The sequence below is a fragment of the Phaethon aethereus genome (assembly GCF_964289735.1).
Source record: "Phaethon aethereus genome assembly, chromosome: 1".
NCBI classification, from domain to species: domain Eukaryota; kingdom Metazoa; phylum Chordata; class Aves; order Phaethontiformes; family Phaethontidae; genus Phaethon; species Phaethon aethereus.
The window spans coordinates 147664261-147689180 of record NC_138575.1 but is presented as its reverse complement, the minus strand read 5'-3'; the positions used below and the strand labels follow the sequence as shown (position 1 = coordinate 147689180).

At 40.0% G+C, this 24920-nt stretch overlaps 1 protein-coding gene across 1 annotated transcript; it reads left to right on the top strand.

Annotated features, from left to right (window-relative positions):
* Positions 1–1001: 1001 nt before the first annotated feature.
* Positions 1002–24744, top strand: CNGA3 (cyclic nucleotide gated channel subunit alpha 3; the record flags this gene model as incomplete). Its single annotated transcript, XM_081999776.1, has 6 exons — positions 1002–1251; positions 8794–8910; positions 11676–11855; positions 18753–18860; positions 19784–19890; positions 23336–24744. Exons 1-6 carry the CDS (start codon positions 1151–1153, stop codon positions 24742–24744), a joined length of 2022 nt encoding a protein of 673 aa, XP_081855902.1. The 5' UTR covers positions 1002–1150.
* Positions 24745–24920: the final 176 nt, after the last annotated feature.

Genomic DNA, 24920 nt, shown 5'->3' with positions numbered 1-24920 from the left:
TTAGCATAAATTATTGGCACATTAGGAATTAATTCTTCTGAGTGAACATTCAAATCTGAGAGCAGGTTGAAAGATCCCTCTTTATTTTTTTATATCAACGTGTAATAGAAATGACCATTTTTTCCCCAGTAAAGCTTAAGTTAATCAGTATGTACAGGGCTCAGTTTAAGGTGAGACACAGTTATACATCAGTTGACCTGCACTGAGGTAAAACTAGTAATGGGAAATACTAACCAGATTTTCAAGTGTTGAACGATGCCCAAGGACTCTAGACTAATGTCATTACTTCTGGATGAAAAAAAAAAGTGTTACTCTATTTTATATTTTCAAATATATTAAATAATTCTGAAAGTTCTATATGTTTCCCTTTAGTTGTCTGGGAGTTCAGTAGAGGGTAAGTCAGGTACCTGGTTTTGAAGAAACTGGATGCATAACATAGAGCTAATAATGGATTGTGAGCTTTGCTTTAGGAATAATTCAGAGCAGAATGTTAGTTTCTATAAAATCTGTAAGATAAATGGAAAAACCCCCTAGTATGTGTTTAGTGCAAAGTTTAGATAATATAGAATTAGTGCATGGCATATATTAAGCTGAGGGATACATTTCATTAATTATCTGCTTGGTTAATATGTGTTTTCAGAATTAAAAAAAAGATGAAATTAGCATAAGGGAATCAATGTAAAGTGGAATGGGCTGTCCTAACGTGTATCACCTAGCTTTTTTTGGTTGGCTACCTGTGTATTACCTAGCTTTTTTTGGTTGACTTTCTAACTATAACCTTCTTTTAATGACATTTTAAATGCAACTTCACTGTGGATAACAGGTATGACAGTGTAGGTATTCAGTAGGCCCAGAGGCTAAGACAACTACAGTGTTATGTAACCCTTTTCTTCGGTCATGATGAGTTTTCTTTGTTACACTTCTACTAGCACTTTTTTCTGAGTAATGCAAATAAATCAAGAAACGGGTATCATATGGTGTGTGTAAATATTACTGGCTATTCTTCAGATGATTGAATTTGCTTTTTGCTGTTCCATTGTTTTAATAAATCGCTCTTTTTAAGTGCTGAGCACATTTCTTTTGCAGCCTTCACAAAATGTTTTTTTCCCCCTGTTTCAGCTGTCGTTTAGATGTTGATATGTAAAGCAAAATGGCAAAAATCAACACCCAGCACTCCTACCCTGGTATGCACAGACTGTCTGTCAGAGCTGCTGATGAAGATATTGAAAGGATTGAAAATGGCTGTATCAGGTAATATATTCCTTTCATCATGGTCAAGAGGACAGATTGCTGCATAATTTGTGGCACTCCTCTAGCTCTGCATTATGGGGGTGTTATATCATGATATTGTTGACCCAGTTGCATTTAACTGACTTAACAATGTGTATTCAAAGTACAGAGGAGACAGTAACAGGAAGGTTGTTCTGGCTTGCAGTTTTGGAACCAGAATTTGTATTACCTCAGGAATAAAGCCCATTTTCACATCAGTGAGAATTATATCAACTCATTAAGGAGAAACCTCTTTCTCAAGTCACCACACAGATAGCAGGGTTTGTGCTTCCCACAGAGTCTGTGGAATTTGGAGAAAAAGGAATCCTTCCAGTGCCATGCAGTGAAAAGCCTCAGGAAGGTTTTTTGGTTTTTTGTTTTTTTTTTAAAGTAGCCTCTGCAAATTGCCTCGTCCTGTGATAGGGAACATCTATAGTGTATAAAGAATACCAACCTTTTTGTACTGGCTTTTCAGAGCCTCTCACTGCACAGTGGAACTGGAACAGTTTTTTTACATTCACCTTTCTCTGTTTTGATAGTTTTAAAGTGGCTGTTTAAAATGTGCCAGTGAGCTTGCAGTTACATTTTACACAATGCCAGTCATTTGTCTAATGTGGGCAAACCCCGCCGGGCCTGCATGAAAGTGTCTGATGATCCACAGCACCTGTACAGACTGGAAAGAGTGTTCTGCTTTGGGCTTGTCACTGTCAACCACCTCTGCTACGTGGACCTCGTCAGGCTGCCTCTTGGTGTTCAGATGTGTGGGCAGACTAGAGCACTGAAAATCCTGCTGGGTGACAGGACTGCTTATCTTATGGTAATTTTGGATTGCATGCCCCTAGCATCTAGTATGGACGTAATCCCTGTCCTGTTTGAATTGGTCCTTTTTTTTCTTCCTGCTTTACTTACATGGTACCTTCTGTCAGATAGGTGTACCTACACGAATGAAAATGTAGCTGCTTTTATTCTGCACAGTATGGCTTACTTGCCTGACTGGGTTGTACTACCCCTTTCATGGTCTCCTTAGGGAGATTTGCAAGAGCTCTGTCCCTTTGTCTCCATTTACGGTGATATCTCGGAAACAGGGAAAACACAGACTGAAACGAGCCTTTTCCTTTCTTTTTTTTTAATGTCATTTTTGTAGATGATATTAGTGATTGGCAGCTCACAGAATGGAATTACTGTCAGGGATGTGAGAGTGTGGTTATAAAGGTTTAAATGGAGAATTGAATCACTGCAGTCATCTGCAGTTTCAGAGGCAATGACTTGCTTATGTCATATAGACGGACTGAAATATGAATTGCACTTTATCATGATGATGATCTTGAAAAGCCATTTATCGACATTAATTACAGGAGTTCACAGATGAGTAAGAAGATACAATCTCTTTCTATAAAAGAGATCTCATGTAAGGTTCTTGTATTGCTGAAGTGATTGCTAGTAAGTATATACAATATCTTTGTAAAACCACTCAAAGAATTCTGATACACATTTTTTTAAATTCAGTTTTGGTCTAGAATATGTCTGTACCAAAAGACAGATCCCATCAAAAAAATTAGCCCTTAGTCTTGTAGCAAAATATACAACTATAGACATTGGGAAAAAAACAGGTTTTCTAAAGTAGCAGCATTTCTCCTTTGCCTTTATCTTCCTCCAATTCCTGTTGACTGTAGTTCAACAAAGCAATTAAGCACATTACTTAGTTCTCATTAAAGTCAGTGGGTGTTAAATTTATGCTTAATGCTAGGGATGTGCTTAAGTGCTTTTCTGCTGTGGAATGAGGTATTATTAAGGAAAAGCATTCACTGAAACAGTTAACAGAAAGCTGCTGGTGATCTTTAAACTGTCATTCTCAGCGACGCTGGAGTAGATGATCCATGTGCCCATATTCTTGTAGAGTAGCGTGCTATAAAGTTGGTCCATTTTGTTAAAACAAAAATCAACTAAAAACCAAAAAAATAACAAATGAGTCTTCATTTTTAAAATCCAGCATCTGTATAGAAACAACTCAAATGGGACAGACAGCACACTAGCGTATAGACACAGGTTGGCTATCTAAAAGTTGGAAGCAGGATTCAGCTGTGCCTTGACATCTGGATTTCAGTGTCTTTATGTGAGTAGGTGTCTAAGTGGCTGCTGTCGTGAGCAGAGGTGCAGTCAGTACGAATAGTCGGTGGAGCCTAGGGAACTGTTCAGCTTATCCTGAAGTTGAATAGCGTGTCAGGCTTGTTTGGCTGTCTTGATTATGCGAGGTGTTTAGTTGCCTAAAATAGGCATCTAAAGTTATCTGAGATGCCGTAGAGTATCTGAAGCATTTAGCTGGGGCTAGTGGATATGAGGCGAGACCTGTGTATGCTGGAGAGGTCAGATAAAGTGTTTTGAGGTATTTCAAATGGTACTAGACTCCTATATTGAGACAATTGAATCAAGCCCTAAGATGGCAATTTACTATAATGGGAACTTAGATACTCAGCTTATCTTAGACACCTTAATTTAGGTCACTGCCATCTGGAGCCAAATCCTGCCCTTGGAATCTGGTTCATAGTCATTACTTGAAGGCTTCAGCAGTCCTGTATAACTGATCAGAACTTCAAAACAATTACTACTAAATAAAAATTCTGGATTATTTGCATGCATTTTAGGTGAAAATGGTCTCTGTTAGTGTTTGCTTCAAGATCTTTGTGCAAATTTAGAGCCAAATTAAGTCAAGGCAAGGGACAGATACAGAGCAGGTGCTGAGGTAAATATCCTTCCCAGAGCTTACTCCACTAGATATCTCAAAAGCATGGAAATAAATTGGCCTTTACAGAGCTGTAGAGAGGAGTGCATGTTTCCATCCTTGAGGCATGGAGCAAAAACCTCAGTGTCAGTGAGTTTCCTCTAAGGTATAATGACATCGCTGCCTCTGTGGACATAAAATATTTTTCAGCATAAGCTGAGATGGCACAATAATCCACTGATGTTTCTGCTTTGGAACCTGCTCTTTATTTCTTGGCACGCTGCATATTCTCATCTTGATTTCAGACTGTGTAACACCCTTGGATAGTAATGGCAGTGGTTAGTGTTTTGTTGCTGATACCAAACCAGCTTATGAAGTCCAGATGGGAATGAGTCTGTTTTGAAAAAATAAAGTAAAAACCATGCCAACATGCACTGAAGGTGTTACATCAAAAGCCCCATCTGTAACTGTCCCTCTGCATCCATATAAAGCCAGCTGACAAACAGGGTCTCTTCTTTTACCTGAACAGGCTTGAATAAAGTCAGGAATGAGTATATGAGTTTTATAATAGGGAGTTATAATAATGGAAGGAAGAGTTCATTTTAGATTTACTTTTTGATTTGCATTTGTGTGAATTAAAGCGGAATATGTTTGTGATTGCTGTGCAGTATCAGACAGGAGCTTTCAGAAGAGTTGTCTGGCGGAGTCCTTTGTGTATTCTTTTCTGATCCTGTTGCAGATATACATATACTGTATATTTGTAAAAGTGAAATGCACGCACTTTAGTACTGTTTCCACAAAATGATTTGATTTTCCTGGGTTGTCACACGTTATAGATACAATTTTTTTTGTGAGGTAAACCTGAATTTATTTACAAATTGTTCTATTTAGTTATAACATAAACTTAGTTGTAGAAATTCTTGATGCACACATAGAGTAATCAGAAAATTGTTTTTTAAAAACAGTCAAGCAACCAAAATAAAAATATGGAATTCAGAATTTCACTAGTTGAGGCCATAATCCACCCAGTTTTATTCCAGCAGTTGAGTCTGAGAGCTTTGTCTTTTTTTTCCTACAGAATACAGATTTTTCAGTGAGTGTGTCTGATCACTTATTGGTAAGAATCTGACCAGAAAGTAATTTAAGTAATTTGAAATTTTTAATTTGTTTTATGGCACTCTGGATCAGATTGGAAGGTGTTCATTTCAGGTCACATTAAACATACCATTTTCTTTCACCTAGACTAAAACATTTCTTCAACATACTTCTGGCTCTGGACACCAAAAGCCATACCCTGGATTGAAAACATTGGGTTTTAGAAGGTGCCATTAAGTGCTCTGTAGTTACTGCTAGCAAGAGGACAGAGAGTTGGTAAAACTCTCAATGTTGCAGACACACAAAATACGATGAGCACAGCTTTCCACACCACTGAGGAGTATAGAGGTGATGATCATGCGCACAAAGCACTTGACAGATCATGCACTTAGCAAGTACGAGTCTGTGCTGATAAGTGGAGCTAGTAGGACAGTATTGCTTTTGGTACCTGATCTGGGTTATTCAGAGCTCACTCAGCTCTCTCTGCAGTATTCTGCATTGCCTTCCTAGGCATTCACTCAAAATAAAGCTGAGCTCTTCATTCTTAGCCTTTCATTTATTGTCAGCAGATGGCCAAGCACAGTAACATCAGTAATAAGGGAGACAGGGACTAAAAAAAGTTTATAAAAAAGAAATAAGAAGGATAGTTAACAGTGCATTTTGGATAGCAATTTTCAACTCCTGCTTGGCTCTTGTTGCCACTGATAAACCAGCACAGTTATATCAAAATAGAACATTACATGCTGTTTTTGTGTTTCAGTATGCTTATAGAGGCTAATAAAATTGAAATAGATTTCCCTCTGAGACTTCAGAAAAAGCGTGTCTGATTTGTGTGATTTCTGAGTGTCCTGATTTCCTGGGCCTGACCTCTGTTGTGTTTGCTTAGACTGACAAAGAATGTGCTCTGACAATCTTTTTTCTTTTTTAAATTCTGCTTGGAAGGATACCTAAAATATTTTCCGCAATGTTTACTTTCTTTTCTGTATTGTTATTCACTACTTTATTTTGTGACCGTTATTATTACCTATTACCATAATTACCTATCTTTAGAGCAAATATAACAACCTTCTTTTAAATTTCTAGCGCATAAAGCTTATCCTTGATTCTTGAATAGTAGTTCTGAGGAGTAAAGATGTCATTATTTTGTGGAAATAACCTGGTTTGAGATTTATGGTTGTTATTGTGAGAGATGCATTGCACCTTGGTTCTTATGCGGGTTTGTTTTCTTCCAGTTTCGTAAGACTAGCTGACTAAAACATAAACTGGATAGAGATAGCATTAAAACTTTTAGCTGTCAGCTTTGTCCTTATTTCTGGAGATAGAGAAAAGCATGGTGAGAAGTCTTTGACAAAAATAATGTATCCAGGGCTCTCTTAGCTTGTTCATGATTCACATGTCTTTTGCTCCCTTTTTTTATGTGCTACCACCCCAAAATTTCAGCTTCATTAATGTCGACAGGCTAAGAACTCAAAAAGCTGAAGGAAAAAAGATCATTAGCTAAGGATAAGGATATATCTACCTTAATGGACCTGACAAAGTTTGGAGTCACGGGGCATGTCTTGGCTCTGTCCCCTCCTTTCACTTCAGGATATGGTTTAGTGGGCATGGTGGTGTTGGGTTGATGGTTGGACTTGACAATCTTAAAGGTCTTTTCCAACCTTAATGATTCCGTGATTCTGTGAACTTAATGTACAGTCACTAAAAGCAGTTGAGTTACTGCGACTTAGTGAGATACTCCTCATTATCTGTCACTGATTGAAGACAAACTTCTAATCCATCCAAATGTGAAATAACAGATACTGGCTTAAGCCTCCATGAAAGGCTGTCTATTTCTGCAAAATACAATTTTTTTTCAAATCTGAATTGTGACACTTAAAATTACTTTCTAAGAACACCCACTATCTTATTTTAAAAATGCATTTTCAGGACTTAAAAATAGTAATAAGAGATGAGAACAGGAGTAGCAATATTAGAATTTATTGCTGTCTGAGATCACACAAAATGTGTATTTTTCTGCAAAAAGGAATGAAAGGACTTAAAAACAGCCATAGCAGTGCAGTCGGACTAGTCCAGTATCCTTTCTCCAGCAGGACTGTAGGCAGATGCTCCAGCAAAAAGAAAAAAAAAGTAGGCAAAACTGCAATTATTTGCAACTTTCCTCTAATGCTCTCCCAGCGCCCAGCTCAGGAGATTTCTTGAGCTGAATGTGGGCTCTGTGTATCTGGTAATCTGTAATGGATTTCTGTTCCATGAGTTTGTCCCCTAGAAGCCATGTTAACTTTGGCATCCACAATATTCTCAGCAGCCACAACATAAACTGGGTTATAAAAGTTTTTCAATACTAAGCAGCGTCTATTGGTGTCTTCTTATTAGAAGAGAAGAAGAAAACAGTAAGTTGAGACTTCTGGGACTGTCAGGACCTATCGTTTTTAGCATGGTTCTTTGTGCAGAAATCATCAAGTTTTAATTCTCCGTCTGTCAGTTCTCAGCCGTGAGTACACACAAAAATTGAGCTGCTAATTGTCCTTTTGTGGGCATTCAAAATGCTGTTGCCAGTTCTTATGAAGATATTGCAAGTATCATTATAGTCAGTGTTTTCCTGGCACTGCAGATAACAGAGTCATGTGAGGGTTCTTGTTTGCATTACAAAGAGGGAAAAAAGTGATCCTTAATGGATGTGACAAAATCTTGTGAAAGTGGATACTAAAGAATGAAAACTGCTGAGAAAGCCCCCGAAGTCTTATAAAAAAAAATCCAGAGCGAGCCCTGGTAGAGTCCAGGTTCCAGTGAAGTAAATTTCAAAGTTCCGTTTCTGAAAGATGAGGCTAAGATTTCCATCTCTTTCTCTCAGATGCTGATTATTTCAGTGCTAAGAAGTAGTCTTACGGTAACGGGAACTCGTGGGACTGGGCAGAGGCTGCGCGTAGCTTAACGTTACAGTCACCGCCCGCAGCGGGGTGCAGCCGGGCTGTTGGTAGCGTTCGCCGTGTGTGGCCCGTAGCCTGAGGTGCCTCGTCTCATGGCTGCCAGAGCGGCCCTGCAGGTCTGCAGCCTGTTCTCCGTGCGGGAGGTGAAGTTTCGGCTGCCGAGCCAGCAGCGCCAGGCCTGCCGTTGCGTGGCGGGCGGCGGCAGGCTGGCAAGGGCAGCGGTGGTGCTGCTCGGGACTAACTGCTCCAACATGGCCGCTCTCCCTGTCAGCCCAAGCGAGAGCGAAGGCAAAAAGAGGCCTATTTGCTTTGAGTCGTTAATGGGAACCGCGCTGATGGAAATTCCAGGCACTTAAACCCAAACAACGCCTCGGAGGACAACACTGAAAAAAGCGGTGGGCAGTCGCTTGAAAGCCCCCTGGGGATGAATTCCACGTTGAAGGAAAGCTGCTGATACCTAACAGGAGGTGTTAGAGTAGAAAACACGCTTCCCGTAATGGTGTTATCTGCACACCAGAGTAGTACTGACCGCTAAGGAGTCAGCTTCTGAGCTTGCTGGAACGGATGGCAGAGCCTCCACTGACTTCATTTTGTGTTGGATGGCTCCAGAAAAGTAGGAATATAGGCTTAGCTCTATGTTTATCAAATGTATGCCATATTACTAAGAAAAAGAGAGTTTGCTGCATCGTTTCCTGATGTAGTGGTGGAAAGAATCAGATGCGGGAGGGAAGGTCTGCTGGAGGCTGTGTGGAATTCTTAAAAAAAAAAAATCTGCTTTTGCAGGACCCATTCATTGTGTGAGCATGCGTCTTCAGAACTGCAGACAGTCATTTCCGTGGAGGGAAGACAAGTATCTGAATCCCAGAGAAGCTCATTCACAGGCAGGGGAGCAATGGCAAGGTAAGATGCTAACACCATTTCCAGTGTGAAGTTTAACTTGTTGAAGGAAAACTGATCACAATTTGGGGGCGAAGTAAGAAGAACCATCACTTTCCGAAGAAAATGGATGGAGTCCAGCTGAAGAAAGTCTGTAAAAAGTAACAGAAGCTGCTTTTGACCTTGATTCTGAACTCATCGCTTACTCATTGCTAATAAAACCCTTAGAATCCTAGAGATGATGAATGAGCTCACACAAATTAGTCTGAATACAAAAAAGTAAATTATTTTTACATTATCACATCTGAAAGTATATTGAACGCTGAGGAAATGCATGAAGTGAGGCCAGACTGTAAAGTAGATGGCTAAGTGTCTGGTTCTGGCTGATAGCTGATATTTGTTTCCTGTCAAATAAGACATAACGATTGTTCCCGTGTTGGTAGATGGCTCTGGCAAGGGAGGAGACAGGGGCTCTTGTCTTGGGAGTGCAAGAGTTTCTCTCAGTTCTTAGAATCCAATTATGTTTATGGTGGAGTGGGGGCCTTACTCAGGAAAATTGAGGTCAACCATTTGCGTAAGTCATTTACTTTACCAGGACTTAATCATAAACCTGAAGTGGAGCTTCAAAAACTTACTGTGTCTGCTTTAAATATTTCCAGTTGAGACTACAGAGCTCTGTCCTCAGATACCATTGTTACACACAATACAGACCATACTCAGTTTAAGCATAGTGCATTTCAAAGAGAAAGAAAAAAATTATTATAAAACTAGAGTCATTTAAAGAGTGTTATTTACACTTCAGCCTTTTGGATGGTGGAGAGTAAACTTGTATTTCCCTGTTTGGTTGACAGATAGTGACACCACTGCATGCAGATTACAAAGTCTGCAAGAAGTGGGTTTTAGGTGGAAAACATTTATAGGTGTGTGCTTTGTGTAAACATAAGGCACATGAATATATAAACTCATATTGTGAACTTCCTTTTTAGTCTTTGTTATAGTGTTCTTTATCCTTTTTCAGAATAGTTTGAATTACAGGTGTGTAGCAAGTTACTTACGCTCTGAACATAAAAGGAAGCCTGTGATGAAAACATGAATGCTTAGCAATTTAGATACTATGGTAACATAACAAGCCTCTTGAATGCAAATTCTCAAAGGCCTAAGACAACAGCATTTGATGGACTTCATTGAATATCTTTCTTACTTTGAGAGGTAAAGGACAAAAAAGTGAAAATAATATACCATGGCAGAAATCAGAAAATTCTATTTCTTTGTTCAAATAAAGAGGCTCTCAATCTTATTTGGTAAAATCTGTCTGCTCCTTAATTAACAGGTCTCATCAAAATGCTTTATTTTCTAATGTAAGTAAGAACATTCATATTTTCCGTACCACTCCTTATGTGAAAGCCAAGTTCTGCTCAGGCAAAGAGAAAAATTCTGTAGCTTAATTTTATGTAGGGTTTTTTGAATAGAATGAGGAATCTATTAAAGAATCTCAGTGTTTTATGTGGAGCTTTTATTTTCTTTTGCATTCTTAGTAGGCTTTGAATTCTCTTTATTGTTGGCAATTTTAGATTATTTATATGATGCTATCTTGGTATAGCGCTGAAGAACTAGAAATACCCTTTTCCAATTTCTGATATGTGATATTGTTCCTGCCTTTTTTGTCCTTTTTATTTCAGGGTTAGAGAAGCTGGGCAATATCTATGAGGAGGTGTAGTTAGGCCCTTGAGAACTGCAATCAAGAGGCAGATGTACTTTACCACAAGATTTAAATTGTTCCTATCAACTTTATGGACTCTGAGCATATGTAATGCTAGCTGATGCAGAGAAGATGTAAAGAACTTTCCTTTGAATAGCCCAAGGTCTCTGAGAAGTCAAGCATTGCTCAGGATTTCATTATGTTTTCGAGGCCAAGTCTGGGAAACCTGAATTAACACCACTTTTGTCCAAACTGGACTGCTGATAGGAAATAATACAATATATTGTGTGGGTAATAAATAATCACTTTTGTATATTTCAGTCTCCATTATTTTCAATTTTTCAGAAACATGTTTCCTTCTGAACTTCGACAGAAAACATTGTAAGGATTCACAGTGTGAATTAGTGGGTAGAGAAAAAGATACGTAACGATACAGTGATAAATTCATTACATTGTCATGATTTTTTCCTTATCTCATTTCAGTGCTCTCCTAGAAATTTATGATGAGGAAATAGTGCTTCCTATGCCGTAGGCAGGTTTATATGGGACAGGCAATTGATAATGTCTGCAAACAAACCCCTTAAAATCATGAGGAAAGTGGCTGAATTTTTTAACATTCCTTATTTCAGCGTACATCCTTCCTCACCAACTATTAAGCTTTTGTTTCTACTGTGTGTACCAGCCCTTGAGCATGTGATCCTGTGAGTATTTTAGATCTCCTAATTCTGTCAGTCCAGGATTCCCCAATTGTCACATAATGTGAGGAGTTTGTCAGAAGTCAACTGCCCCACTCCAACCACTTGGTTTGCCCCCTCTTGGCAAGAATATTTTCCTGTTGCTCCTGCAGTGGAGTGCTGATACAGTGGAGTAGGAACTGATGCATGAGATACTTTCCTGATCCAGTGCAAAAGGTGATGTATGGAATTGTGGGAAGTGACTGGGTTCACACAGTTAATCCATCAAGTTTCATTTCATGGCAGGTGGAGAAGTGGAGAGAAGTCCTCCTGGGCTACTCTTTGTGGGGATGATTAAATCATCCACCTGATGTTCTTGTCTGGTTCAGTCAATGTTGCATGTCTGTTCTATGCAGGTTATCACAATTTGTCATATCTGTGAGGTCGTGGGCCACAAGACATTTGCACCATGAAGAACAAAGACCTGATTCTTTCCTAGAACGTATCCGAGGGCCAGAGCTCATAGAGGTGTCCAGTAGGCGAAGTAACATCTGCTCCTTCCTGGGTATCCGTGAGCGGCCCGGGGGAGTAAACAGGTGAGAAGATGTGTTTATACTGTGAACAAAGACAATTGAGGTTACGGTATTTTCTTGGTGATTAGGATGTAAGTTTTATTTTAAGAAGAGGGTAAGGAGCTTAGCATGGCAGATGAACAGAGTATGTAATGCTGCCCAGGAATCTTCACATAACTGAGTATTAGTGGCTTTCAGCAGACTTTCTCTTTGTCCCTCAAACGCACTGTGGCAAAGATCTTGAAGTAAAGGATTTTGATTATGCCGCTTCAGACAGAATGGTTTCTCAGAACTGGAGTTTTATCATATGCTACCTGTGCAACTTGATGTTGCTCCTCTCTGCAGAGGATGAATGCAATTACTATTTCAAGAATCTAAGATATTGCTAGTTGTGGCTTTTCAGGACATTAATGTTATGCACATTATCTGCGAGTGTTAGGAAACTCCGAACAAGCAGTTGTGCAAAACACGTCATTGCCTTGTTACACCTACTCAGGTAGGTGTAGACAGCAAAGTAATCTACTCTACTCCTTAGAAAACCAACTCAAAAGCATATTTTGTTGAGTTAGCCAGACTGGTGTCTGATTTTTCAGATGTCTGGTCAGTAGCAACTGCAGATTTGAAGTAATTAGTGAGGACAATGTTGATCCTGGGCCAGCAAACCCCTATATAAGGCTATTACATGAAGTGAATTTGGGAGTATCCATCCTCGCCTTCTCAGTTTTACACGGTTGCCACGTGACAGTAACTCCCAGTTGTTCTGTCGTGAAGGCTTAATTCTGCAGCAATCGTAGGTATGCTTGTTACTTATCCACAAGCTTTGGCACTGCATCTGTGAAGAAGGATGTTTAAAGGATTGAAGAAAGCTTAAAATAGTAGCCAAATGAATACAGGGCTAAAAATAGAGAGGTGCATGTTGCCGTGCACTAATACGCCTGAGAACAAGCTTCAGACATCAGATGTGGTCACAAATGTGTATGCCAAGCACATGGTAAAAAGAAACTGGTGCCTTGAAATAGTTATGCAAAGGGACTTATCACTGCAGTCAGTTGACCTTCCTAATCTTATCAGTGCATATGTGAGAAGCTAGTAAGTCAGTCCATCATGTTGGTAAACAGATGTATGAAATACCAACAGTCTTTACACTCTTTAATGTGTTTTATTTAACTTGCTGCAGTCACTGGCCCTTGGCCAGGTTTAATGTCAACTATAGCAACAACACCAACGAAGAGTAAGTACTGATAACTTCCAAACACCTTTCTACTACTAGCTCCTTCTCCTTTTCCCTCTGCAGCCTAGTAACATTTGTGGTATAAACTCCTTATCTCTTCCTCAGCCTTTCCTAAGAATATAGTTTCATTTCAAAGAAAGATATAGTTTTCCTACTATGAAAAGCATCCTTAATGCTCCCTGTGAACTTCTTTTTGTCTGAAGTTACCCTTAACTCTCAAGGAGTGAATTTGATTAAGTATTTAGTTCCTACCTCCTCTAGTTCAGCTGGCTGATTTTACTGCATTGCCAATTGATTTATTAATTACTCACTTCTTATACGAGATTAATTTTATTAATTTTCTAATAGTGGTTTTCCTCTTTTAACATACTAGTCCCTTTTTGCAAATAAAGTGCCACAAAAAGTTCAGGTTGTCAAATGAGAAGTGGGTACTAATCAGGGTACTAAGAGAACACTCTTGTGCAGTCTAAATGAAAGCTTACCATCTTTTTAAAATGTGTGTTTCAATTCAGCAGATATTGTTGGTGTAGATGTAGAGAGAGTGACAGGCAACACAATAAGGCTTGCATTGCAACAGAAGCTCTGAGAGAAGCTGTCCTTTGGAGTCTATTTTACAGATTTGACAAGATGTTTCAGTGTTACACCAAAGAGAAATCTCTTGAAAAGGTGAAGAGCTCCTGTAATTTAAAATCACCCAATACCAATGTTTGTTGCATGTAGCATCCAACAGCAGATCTGTTCTCACACATGATGATAGTTAATTTTTTTCATTGCTTTTCAGATGAAAACAAAAATTAAAAATAACCAGGACAGTTTCTGATTATGTCAGAAATACTTTCAGGAAACTTTTTTTTTTTCCTCCAAATAGTTCCATCATGGGCAAGCTCAAACTGTAGATTTTAAATGATGCTGCAAAACCTTTGTGCACATACCTGAACAAGAGGTCTTCCCGCTCCTGAAGCAACTTATTGGTTTGGTTTGCATAACTTTTATTAAAAAGGAAAATCAGTGTGCAGTGAACAGTGACAGGAATGTGCAGAATTTTATTTAGACTGGTATAAACGAAGTGCTAAAAGCCTGGAGCCTAGCCTGGTAGTCAGGGTCCAAAGGACTGGTTAGGATGGAAATATTGCTTTCTTACTCTGTTTCTGACAATGACTCATGTACCTTGGGCAAAACTTTCATCCTTCCAATGTTTATTTTTAAATGAAGACAACACCCGTCTGTCTACCTGCCTGACAGTCTGAAACATATTTGATTTGCAAAGTACTTGATAGATGAGAAATGCAAATATTTGACTCAATCAAAGACTATGACAATGTTTTTATAGGGGCTGATGAAGACATGTTTTCTAAGTCTGAAGAAGCCTGCTCCTTTTAATGTGCTGGAAACAGAATGGATGCCACTGTATTGCTGTGAGAGAGGACAGGCACAAACAACTGGTTTACTAGTTACTGGATCCCAGTCTACTCAGTAGCACTGATAAAGAAAAAAAGATGCAGGTCTTTCTGAAGCTTTGGGTTTTTCGTTATGTTAAAGACCTAAGAGTGCCTGCACTGCGGTGCTGCATCAGTATGGAAATGTTAAGGGTAAGAACTGGACCAAGCGCTCATGGCCGATAGGTGAAAGCTACTACTGTTTTAAAATTGGTGACTGTTGTCTTCTCCCTTGGAGTGCTTCTTTCTCCCTGTAACAAGCACATTTGTAGGCAGGACTACCATACACAGCGTGGACTTTTTCTGATCTGAGTAATACGAGCAAGTATACATGAAAAGCGGAAGTGAGCTCACTAAACTTTTAAACTGTTGGTTCAGATCCTGTCAGCAGCACTTTTTGAACTATTACTACGTATTCTGTCTTTGCGGTGGGATGTTGCTGTCGCTGAACTAATTGGTCCCTTATTGACACCGGTGCAAGGGGAGAATCAGACCCAGTCTTGGCAGAGGAGAACACGTAGCTCCCTTGGGAGCAGGAGTCCATGGCTTTTATTCAAACCAGACCTTATGTGTGGAGAGTTCTATTTATACATGCGTTATCCACATACACTGTACTGTCAGGAACATTTAGGCTTTTTGGTCTAACTAATGGGGACACTTCCTGCTTCAAGGAATAAAGAAATTTCAAATACAAAAGAGGGAGAACTCAGATGATGTATTTTCTGCTTGTGCAAAGGAGTGCCGTTCCTCATCTTACATGATTCTTGACCAATGCATGTAGCAAATTTAGCTCTAAGATTAAGTATTGACAGAACCTTGGGAAAGATGTTAACTTTCTGCGGTTTTGAAGAGGATGCATGGGCCTATCTGCGTAAGTTAACATAACTCGACTCTTCTGTTCCTAAGCCTAAGAATGGTGGAAGTCAGATCCATCCTTATATCTGGTATATCACATTTGAATGAGCTAAAGGCTGTACATAGTTGAACAGCATGAAAATCCATATCTGGAATTAAATCTTGCAGCTTGGGTTTGTGCTGGATGCTATGGAATGGTGGGTTATAATTCTGTTAAATGGTCTGTATTTTACTTTATTGCATGAAAAGCAATTAATAAGCATAGGGACAGTCGTCATTCCATTAAGTCTAGGCAAAATTCCCATTGATTTTAGCAAGGATGGAACTTTGTGCTTAATGCTCAGCCTTTGAATACTGTGGCAGCTGAATACAGGCCGAGCAACTTGGGCATGGCTCCTCTGACCAAGCATAGACACTTGCATCTGAACTAGGCAACCCATTCTTCCTTTACAGTTGATGGAAAGAAAAAAATGCTTTTAGGGCACAAGTCATCTGGTAGATATGGACTATGAGATATGGACTATCTCATAGATACAGTATACCTCTACCGTAGAGATCTAAAATAGGTTGGCTTAATCATGTTGACTATAAAGCATTTATAGAATGACTACTATGTAGTTAAATGGGACACACCTCTTTTCTCTACATTTGCTGCTTTTGTTCAGACATTGACTGGGATTTTTCTCCAAGGCAATTGTTGAAACCAGAGGTAATTAATTATAGCTGTGTTGGTTTTAAAGAACTGTGAGAGGAAGTTCAACCTCATTTCATTTAATTACCATTAAAGCTTCAGACAGTCACTGTGAGGTTTTGGATATGCAAAGAATGTTGACAGTTTGTTAAGCCATTTCAAGTTCTATTATCATTTGATAGATTTCTTTATAAATGCCTGAGTTCCAAGGAGTGAAACAAACTGGAATAATTTAATTAAAATCAGCCTGGTACACTGATGTCTGAAAAGGTCAAGAAAGCATGGATGACTAATGCACAGAATCAGCCAGCTGGTTACCTGATGTGATAGTGTGGTGGTGTCAGTTTGAGAGGCCACAGCCTGTAAACCATTTTTACCAGTTGGATCCCTGTCCTACTCTGTCTGCAGTCTAGTCTAGTTTTCTATATCTCAACGTCCACCTTCTCCCTTAGCTGCTAGAATATTGGTAATATTGCTAAGCCTTACATTATGTTGTACAGCAAAAAGGAAGAAAAGAAAGAGGAAAAGAAAGAGGAAAAGAAGGAGGAAAAGAAGGAGGAAAAGAAGGAGGAAAAGAAAGATGACAAAAAAGATGATAAAAAACCTGAAGAGTAAGTATAAAGAACAAATATGTGCTTATAACACACCTCCTACACTACGAAGCATGGTATGGCATTTCATCATAAAACTTCCATGACAATTATGGTTCTGTAGGCTGCAGAATGTTAGCCAGTCAAATCTTTAATATGTTTTCCCCTTTGGAAAGGTACAGCAGCTCAACAAACTTGTTGCATTTCTGTGTTTCGACCTGTCATGAACAGCTTCCTAGGTCAGTAGAAGGGAATTCAGCTACCTCTGGTCACTTTGATTTGCTGTTGAAGATCACTTCTTTACTATGAGGGCATTTTAGGATAGCAGCCTGCTTTGCAGATCTGCACAGGCTTTTCATTGTTCCAGAATGTTTATAATGATTGAGAGCAGATGAAACTGAAGAGCAAAAAATTACAGATTTACTAATAAGTTTGGTTATTACACTGACTAGCATATTTAATTACTTAATATGGTGTAGTTCATTACTAGTGATCACTAAAGTTTGCTTCTGCTGATTCCGAGATGCTGTAGTTCTGCAAGGAAATGAGATCGTTTGAATGCTTCTGTCAGAAGTGGATCCTGCTCTTGTTTTGTTCCCCTAAAGCTGACCCAAACATAGTACAGTTTGGTATTATCAGTCATTAAAAATAACAATGATTGATAGCCTATAAAAAGAGAATGCATTTGAGTGGACATCACAGTTAAGGAGTATGTTAGAGTAATATACCGCAAGTTTATATGTATGTATATGATGGCATATAATATGTAGGCATGGGGATTCCAATAGAATCGGCTTAATCTCAAGGTCTTGACTTTCTTAATCAAAGCTTTGTTTGCTTAGAAAGCCTTTGTTCTAACGATTCTCTTTTGGCTTCAATTACTATGTAGTGAGAGCCTGAGCTTTGCAGTATTTTAGCATTTTAAAACATTGCAGCAAAGAAAATAAGTGTTGTCTAGAATGTCTAGAAGGTAATGTACTCTGTCATATGAAGGCCATATTTCATCGTCACCGATTTTGAGGTGGTGACAAGTTTTTTAGAAGAAATGGCTCAAAACCTGTTGTGAAGATGGCAAAGTAAATACTTTTTAGATTAAAGCTGCTTCCTTTACTAACACTATAATCTGGACATTCATCTGATAGCAGGGATAATGCCAGAAATACACACAAATATGAAATAAATTATCATTACTTTTTAATATATTTACATTCTTGGAGATTAGGAAGAGTCACGCAAATACATATGCAAGCATTGCCTGGTCACATATTCCCCACGCTATTATACAGTTCACAGATCACAGTATCACAGGTTACTGTTGGAGTAACTTCTGCAGCTGTGGACCTCACAATCCACTAGTACATACTTCCTCTGATTACATACAACATGTCTAATTGCTGTCTAGTCCCTATCAACCTATCTTGTGCTGCGGAAGGGCACTTCTGAGCATACTCTACGTGTGCCATTAGCCATGCTGTTCTTTAAATTCCAAGCCTGTACGCTTCGTTTAGCATCTCTTCATTGTTGTGAGGCCTAGGGAGGCAGGACTGCGAATGTGTGAAATTTGCTTTTACATAGTAATACATGTTTTACTCCTAGTCACAAACTTCTATGTGTGTATGCACACACAGAGTCTTACTTGTGTAAAGATGTATTTGAATACATAGGTGTTTTACTTGTTTAAATGCGTGCTCATACAGTCATTTCCGTAATAGGATTTGCCAAAACTATCAAAATTAGTCTGCAAAGGAAGGCTCTTTCTCTAGCAATGGTCCATAGCCTCCTAGCTGGAATGATGATAAGAAACATCTAACGTTTTACTTTTTTTCAGTGGGGGTCATATGCAGAAAGGCTGTGGTTTTCAGCCTGGGCAGTGTGAATGTCTCTGTTTTTCTTTCCACTCTTACTTAATTTTTACAAAGTTGGGTCAAGTAGATAAATAGAGCATGTCAGATGGGATGAAGCTAGTATTTGGTATCTCATCTGGAGCTGCCTGCATGGATACTTGCTCTTCTTAGGCAGCTGTGAATTCATGATGAGATGAACAGCCTCCAGAAGAGGGAGATCCAGCAGGACACTTCATTACATTTCCAGTGTAAATCTGCATGTTTTACTTTCCAGGAAGAAAAAAGAGATCTTTGTGATAGATCCTTCAAGCAATACTTACTACAACTGGCTGACCATAATTGCAGTACCTGTGTTGTACAACTGGTGTATGCTAGTGTGCAGGTATGGATTTAAGTTAATAATAATTTTAGGTTTCAAATTTACTGTCTCATTATGTTTCCTATGTAAATCATCCTCATATCTCCCTGCGATATTTTCTGGGTGGCTTACCTAGAACAGTTACAGTTCCTATACCCTTAGACATATACGATATCCATACTACAGGGAATAGATGGCCAGTGTTTCTTTTTTAAGTTTTTGTCTAAAAGCAATTTGTTGTAACTTGCTGCAAGTGTCCTCATGAGCGCTGGCTGTGGCCTCTGTGTGCCACCTACTGGCTAGCTGCAGAGATGTGCCTGGGCCACTGTAGGCTCGGAGATGACCACAGAGATACTCAGATATGCAGAGACCACTGCTAGAGACAGATCTTTTCATCACCCAGCAGAGAACAGAAGGGAGGGGTGTGGGCAGTGTTGGGTCATCTTAAATTAATATCGTGCATCTATAGATGCTTGAAGGGCAGGAAGATTTTACTAGAATATTTAGTTTCCTTTATAAAATGTGGAAATCCGTTTGAGTCAAAGTAATGGAGTGCTGTGGAAATGGATCGCTTAGGCTGTGTCAGAGGGCAGGGAGAGATGAGGATGGCTTGCTGCTCAGAAACAAATCTTTTACTTGGGAATTCTCTTAATGGAGATGTGATGCATGCTTAACTGTAGGAATGTGTATATTCTATCGTAAGTGCACTTGTGTGACATACATGTGTTTGAGTTTTGCTTCTGGCCTAAACACCTTTGAATTCTGAAAGATCCTAGTGTCTGTTTAGACAGAGCTCTAGCGTGCAGATGTCTAGGAATGGAGATACGCTGCCCTTAATTTTTCAGTGCCAGTAATGTGCACCAGCATGCTGCCAGGACACATATTGCAATTACTCTGCTTAGGCAGTGGTGTAATTTTTTTGTGTGTGTGTATCTTTGTTTCTTTAGAGCCTGCTTTGATGAGCTACAAATCGACCATATTAAATTATGGCTGTTCTTGGATTATGGTTCTGATATCATCTATATTCTTGACATGTTTGTCAGATTCAGAACAGGTGAGTCTTTCTGGGGTTTTACAGTGTTTTCAGGTATAACATGGATGTAAACGCTGGAAACAGAAATTCCCCTGTGAGGTCTGACCAGTGTAGCATCCTGTCTGCGGCAGAGCCCAGCAGTGGAGGCTTTGGGAAGAGATGTGTCTGACCAGCTTAGATTGTTTTAAGGCTGGGCATCCCAACACCTGCATTTCACTTGTCTCTAAATTCAGTTCTGTCAGTGCTTAATAGGCACACTGACTGAATAGCTGCTGCAACAGGCTGCCTGGGAAGGGAGAATAAGGCACTTTGCATGTCATGAGCACTCTGTGCATGATATATTGCTTGAGCTCATTAGACTGGGCAAGAAACCAACTGCACCCCACAAGTGCTGCTTTCTTAGCCAAGTTGTGCAGCGTCCTGCTCAGAAGTGATTACTGAGTTGGTCAAGTGCAAAGACCTGGTACCCATCTTAGCCTTCAGCCTGCCTGGAACCGGCAACACTGCACCACTGCCCCCAGCTGTACTTCCTGCAGCCGCTGCGAGGTCCTGCCCCGGTCTTCCACTGCCTAGTGGTGGTACAGGGTTAACCCAGGCACCTCTGCTTAGGCTCTGGCTTCCTGAAGGAAGTGTGAACCTAAAGGATCTGTGAGGACCGTGCCATGTCATGGCGTGAAGTGGTTCTCTTCAGCTTCCCGACCCTGTTTCTGTAGTCCAGACAGGCTGAGAAGATTTCATATTTGATCATGCCCAGCTGATACAGATTCTAGCATTAAAGGGGATGCCCGTCTTAAACTAGACAAGGTCATAATGTAGGCCTAAGCAATAACGTAGTGATCCATACCATTAAATTGCTAGAATAGTCCTTGATGTACTTTGGTGCATGCACTTCGGTCTGTGCCAGCTAGCCCTCTCTCAGGCAGTGTCTGGGCACAGCTGGAAGGACAGCAGAGGTTGGGTGTTGTGCGGGGTGTCATTTCTGGAGAGGGCTGGGAGAACTTACACTTACACTTCCACAACTTACATATAGATGCTGTCATGGTAGCTGGTCTCGGGGCCAGAAAACGTTTCCTAGCTTCTTCTATTTACCGGTACAGATGCAGCCCCAAAATGTCCCTTGAAAGGGCCCAGAACTGTACTGATCATTATAAAAATGAGAGTTCTTTCAGAATCTTTGATTTTTACTTTTTTTTTTTTTTAAATCACGCTGACAGCTTGACATTAATTATGGCTTGTGACAAGTTGTAAACATAATTAAAAGACAGAGGCTAAAAATGCTGTCACGTTGGGAAGCACACAAGTCATGGCAAGCCAAATTCTTAAACTTAGCAAGTACCTTGCTCAACAGGAAAGTCTATTATTTCAGACAGCAGCCTAAATCGCGAGACTGCTGTATTTGGGGTGGCGGGGGGGGCATTATCTTCTTTGTGTAGTTAAAACATCAACTGTGCCAACTAAATTTCTCTTCTGCAGTTATATCTGTTACTGTAATGGGAAAGAACTGAGAAAAATTGGGCATGTCCACACAATGCAAGTTACAAAATTTCCATGGGCTGTCCTGATAATGATTGTATAGCTGTTAAAGCGTGGTTTGAAGTTTGGCTTTGCAGGCCTGGATTGGAACTGCAGAATTGCCGCAGAGATCTCCTGAATGCTTCAGTGCAGGTGTCTGCTGCAGTTTCAGGCACTCGGAGAAGGAAGTTGCTTCTTTTAGGTGCTGACATCTTTGTCAACTCCCTTAACAACCCCTCGTGGCTCTGCCTGTGCCTGCTGCCTTTTCCTGTAAGTCTGCAGGGTCCATCTGCCCTGGGGACAGAGGTCCTGGGAGCCTTTGGGAAAGAGTGTGACTTCCCTGCTGTCTAAGGGCAGGGACTGGCTCCAGACTGGGATCTAGGCAGCCCCGCGACTGCTGCGATCCACATCAGCTTCCCTGTGGTGCAGTCCTGTCCTGGTGCAGGGCCCGCTTCTCTGTATTTCACCGATTTGGTGACTCTGCGCTGTGAAGCACAAAGGATTCATGTCTCTCAGCAGCTGGTCGTGTTTAGCATACGCTGCGTTTTGATGCTTTCAAAAGGTTTTACTATAGGGTTTCAGTTCTGTGAGGGGACAAAAAAGAGCTGAGGGGCTTTTATCTCCCTTCAGGAGGCAGCTGTTTTCAAAGTCATTTTTAACAGTTGTGAGTCAGAAATTCATCACCCTGGCCAACTTTTCTGTTCAGTTGCATAACTCTGTTAATAAGGGCATATTTGACGAGCGTTTTCAGCAGTTTTCTGGGAGGTGATGCGTTCGTGGCACAGGAACTACTTCCATTTGTAGTCACCATCAGGTTTGCAGATACCCAAAGACAGATACACACATACACATGAGGCAACTGTACAGATATGCACACATTCCAGAAATACAGCCGTGCCGTGTAGGGCACAAAGAAATGAAGCTTGGTCTTCCTCAGCAGATGCTTCCCTAAGAAAGCTGCTGCTTGTAGATTGCTAAGGGATTAGCAAAATGTGATAATCCCTGATACACAGGGAATGTTCTGCTTTTTTCTCGGTGGATTTTCCCTCCTGCCTGGCCTAGTGGGCAGACAGTTGGACATCGCCACTTGAAATTGCAGCAAGTATTTTGCAGTGCATAGGCTGTTCCCTGTGGGACATTTTCAATGGCTTGAGCTTTCAGAGGTACAAAACAGCAACTGCAGCTGTACTGCTCACTTTCTATGAGAACTCTTACACATATACAATTTGCTTTAAGGTATCTTACCGCAGTTTATGTCTTCTCATAATTTTTTAACATCTAACACTTTCCAAAGTCTTTTGAATGAAGAAATACCAATGTACAAAATTCTGCTCAGTAGCTCTCTCGCTAGAAGCACAAAAAAAGTGCAAACCATTTTCCCCAAATGAAAAGGAAAATCCTGTCAGCTTTGACATTGGACACAAGAAGAAGAGCATGGCTTGAGCTGGGGGGGAAGCCTGGATTTCTTTATCTCTGGGCTATCTATATTATTCAGAAAAAGTTTCCAAGAATCCATTATAGCTACATATTCTTGGTATTTATTTTAAAATATTCCACTCTGATTTTATACACAATTGCTTAACACTTGCTTAATTTTAGTTACGACTTCTGCCGATGATTCATGAAAAATGAGACATTTGAATCTCCCCTTTCTTATTGCAAAGATACCTAAAAGGAAAGGATACAGCTGTCCCAGAAGAGAGTGGAAAACTGCAGCGAGCACTGTGGAAATAATAGAGTCATTGCTCATTATAATTTTATATCAGCTTTGAAACTTAATTGAAATATTTACATTTGTGATTAAATATTTTTCATTAAATGAACTCATAGTGTATCAATTTATGCATAACAGTACAAATTTTAATGTTCTCAGGTACGTGAAGTGTAAGTCACTCAGTACTGCTGGTGGTATTTTTATTCTAACAAGTAAAATATGTATTTTTGTTCTTTGAAGGCTTCCTTGAACAAGGCTTGCTAGTTCGGGATGAAAAGAAATTACGAGATAATTATACCAAAACTATGCAGTTCAAACTGGATGTGCTGTCTCTTCTGCCAACAGACCTGGCATATTTGAAGCTTGGTTTGAGGTACCCTGAACTGCGATTTAACCGCTTGCTGAGGATTTCTCGTCTGTTTGAGTTTTTTGACCGTACCGAAACCAGGACAAATTATCCAAACATATTTCGTATTGGAAATCTTGTCTTATACATTCTTATCATCATCCACTGGAATGCGTGTATATACTTTGCAATTTCAAAGCTCATCGGATTTGGAACTGACTCTTGGGTCTACCCCAATGTGTCTGTTCCGGAGTACGGGCGCCTGTCTCGAAAGTACATTTACAGTCTGTACTGGTCAACGCTCACACTGACAACCATTGGAGAAACACCTCCCCCGGTGAAAGATGAAGAATATCTCTTTGTGGTCATTGACTTCCTGGTGGGTGTGTTGATCTTCGCTACCATTGTCGGTAACGTGGGCTCCATGATTTCCAACATGAATGCCTCCAGGGCAGAGTTCCAGGCCAAAGTGGACTCCATTAAACAGTACATGCATTTCCGAAAAGTGACTAAGGATTTGGAAGCCAGGGTTATTAAGTGGTTTGATTACCTCTGGACAAACAAGAAAACAGTGGATGAGAAAGAAGTTCTCAAAAATCTGCCTGACAAGTTGAAGGCTGAAATTGCCATCAATGTCCATTTGGACACACTGAAGAAAGTGCGTATATTCCAGGATTGTGAAGCTGGACTTCTCATTGAGCTGGTGCTGAAACTGAAACCTACGGTCTTCAGTCCTGGGGACTACATTTGCAAAAAGGGAGATATTGGGAGAGAAATGTACATTATTAAAGAGGGAAAATTGGCTGTGGTGGCCGATGATGGCATAACCCAATTTGTAGTCCTAAGTGATGGCAGCTACTTTGGTGAAATCAGCATACTAAACATCAAAGGTAGCAAATCTGGCAACAGGAGGACAGCGAACATAAAGAGTATTGGTTATTCTGATTTGTTCTGCTTGTCGAAAGATGATTTAATGGAAGCCCTCACAGAATATCCAGAAGCCAAAAAGGCTCTGGAAGAGAAAGGGCGACAAATTCTGATGAAAGACAATTTAATAGATGAGGAAGCAGCAAAAGCAGGAGCTGACCCAAAAGACTTGGAAGAAAAAGTAGGAAGACTTGAAACAGCTCTGGATACACTGCAGACTAGATTTGCAAGGCTCTTGGCAGAATACACCTCATCTCAACAAAAGGTGAAGCAGAGACTTGCCAGAGTAGAAACCCGAGTGAAAAAATATGGTAGTGGCACCTTATCAGTTGGAGAAGCAGAAGCTGAAAAACCTGAGGAGGAGAAAAAGCAGTAATGGAGTATTTGTATTTCCTCATTTATTGGAGAAGATTGAAGCATGTGAAAGCCATAAATGTATGTAAATACATGTGTGCATACATAGACATGATTATTTTTATATGAACTCAAGAGAATGGTTTTTAGCATTTTTAACTGAAGCAGTATTTTCTTGTAAATAGAACACTGTCACCT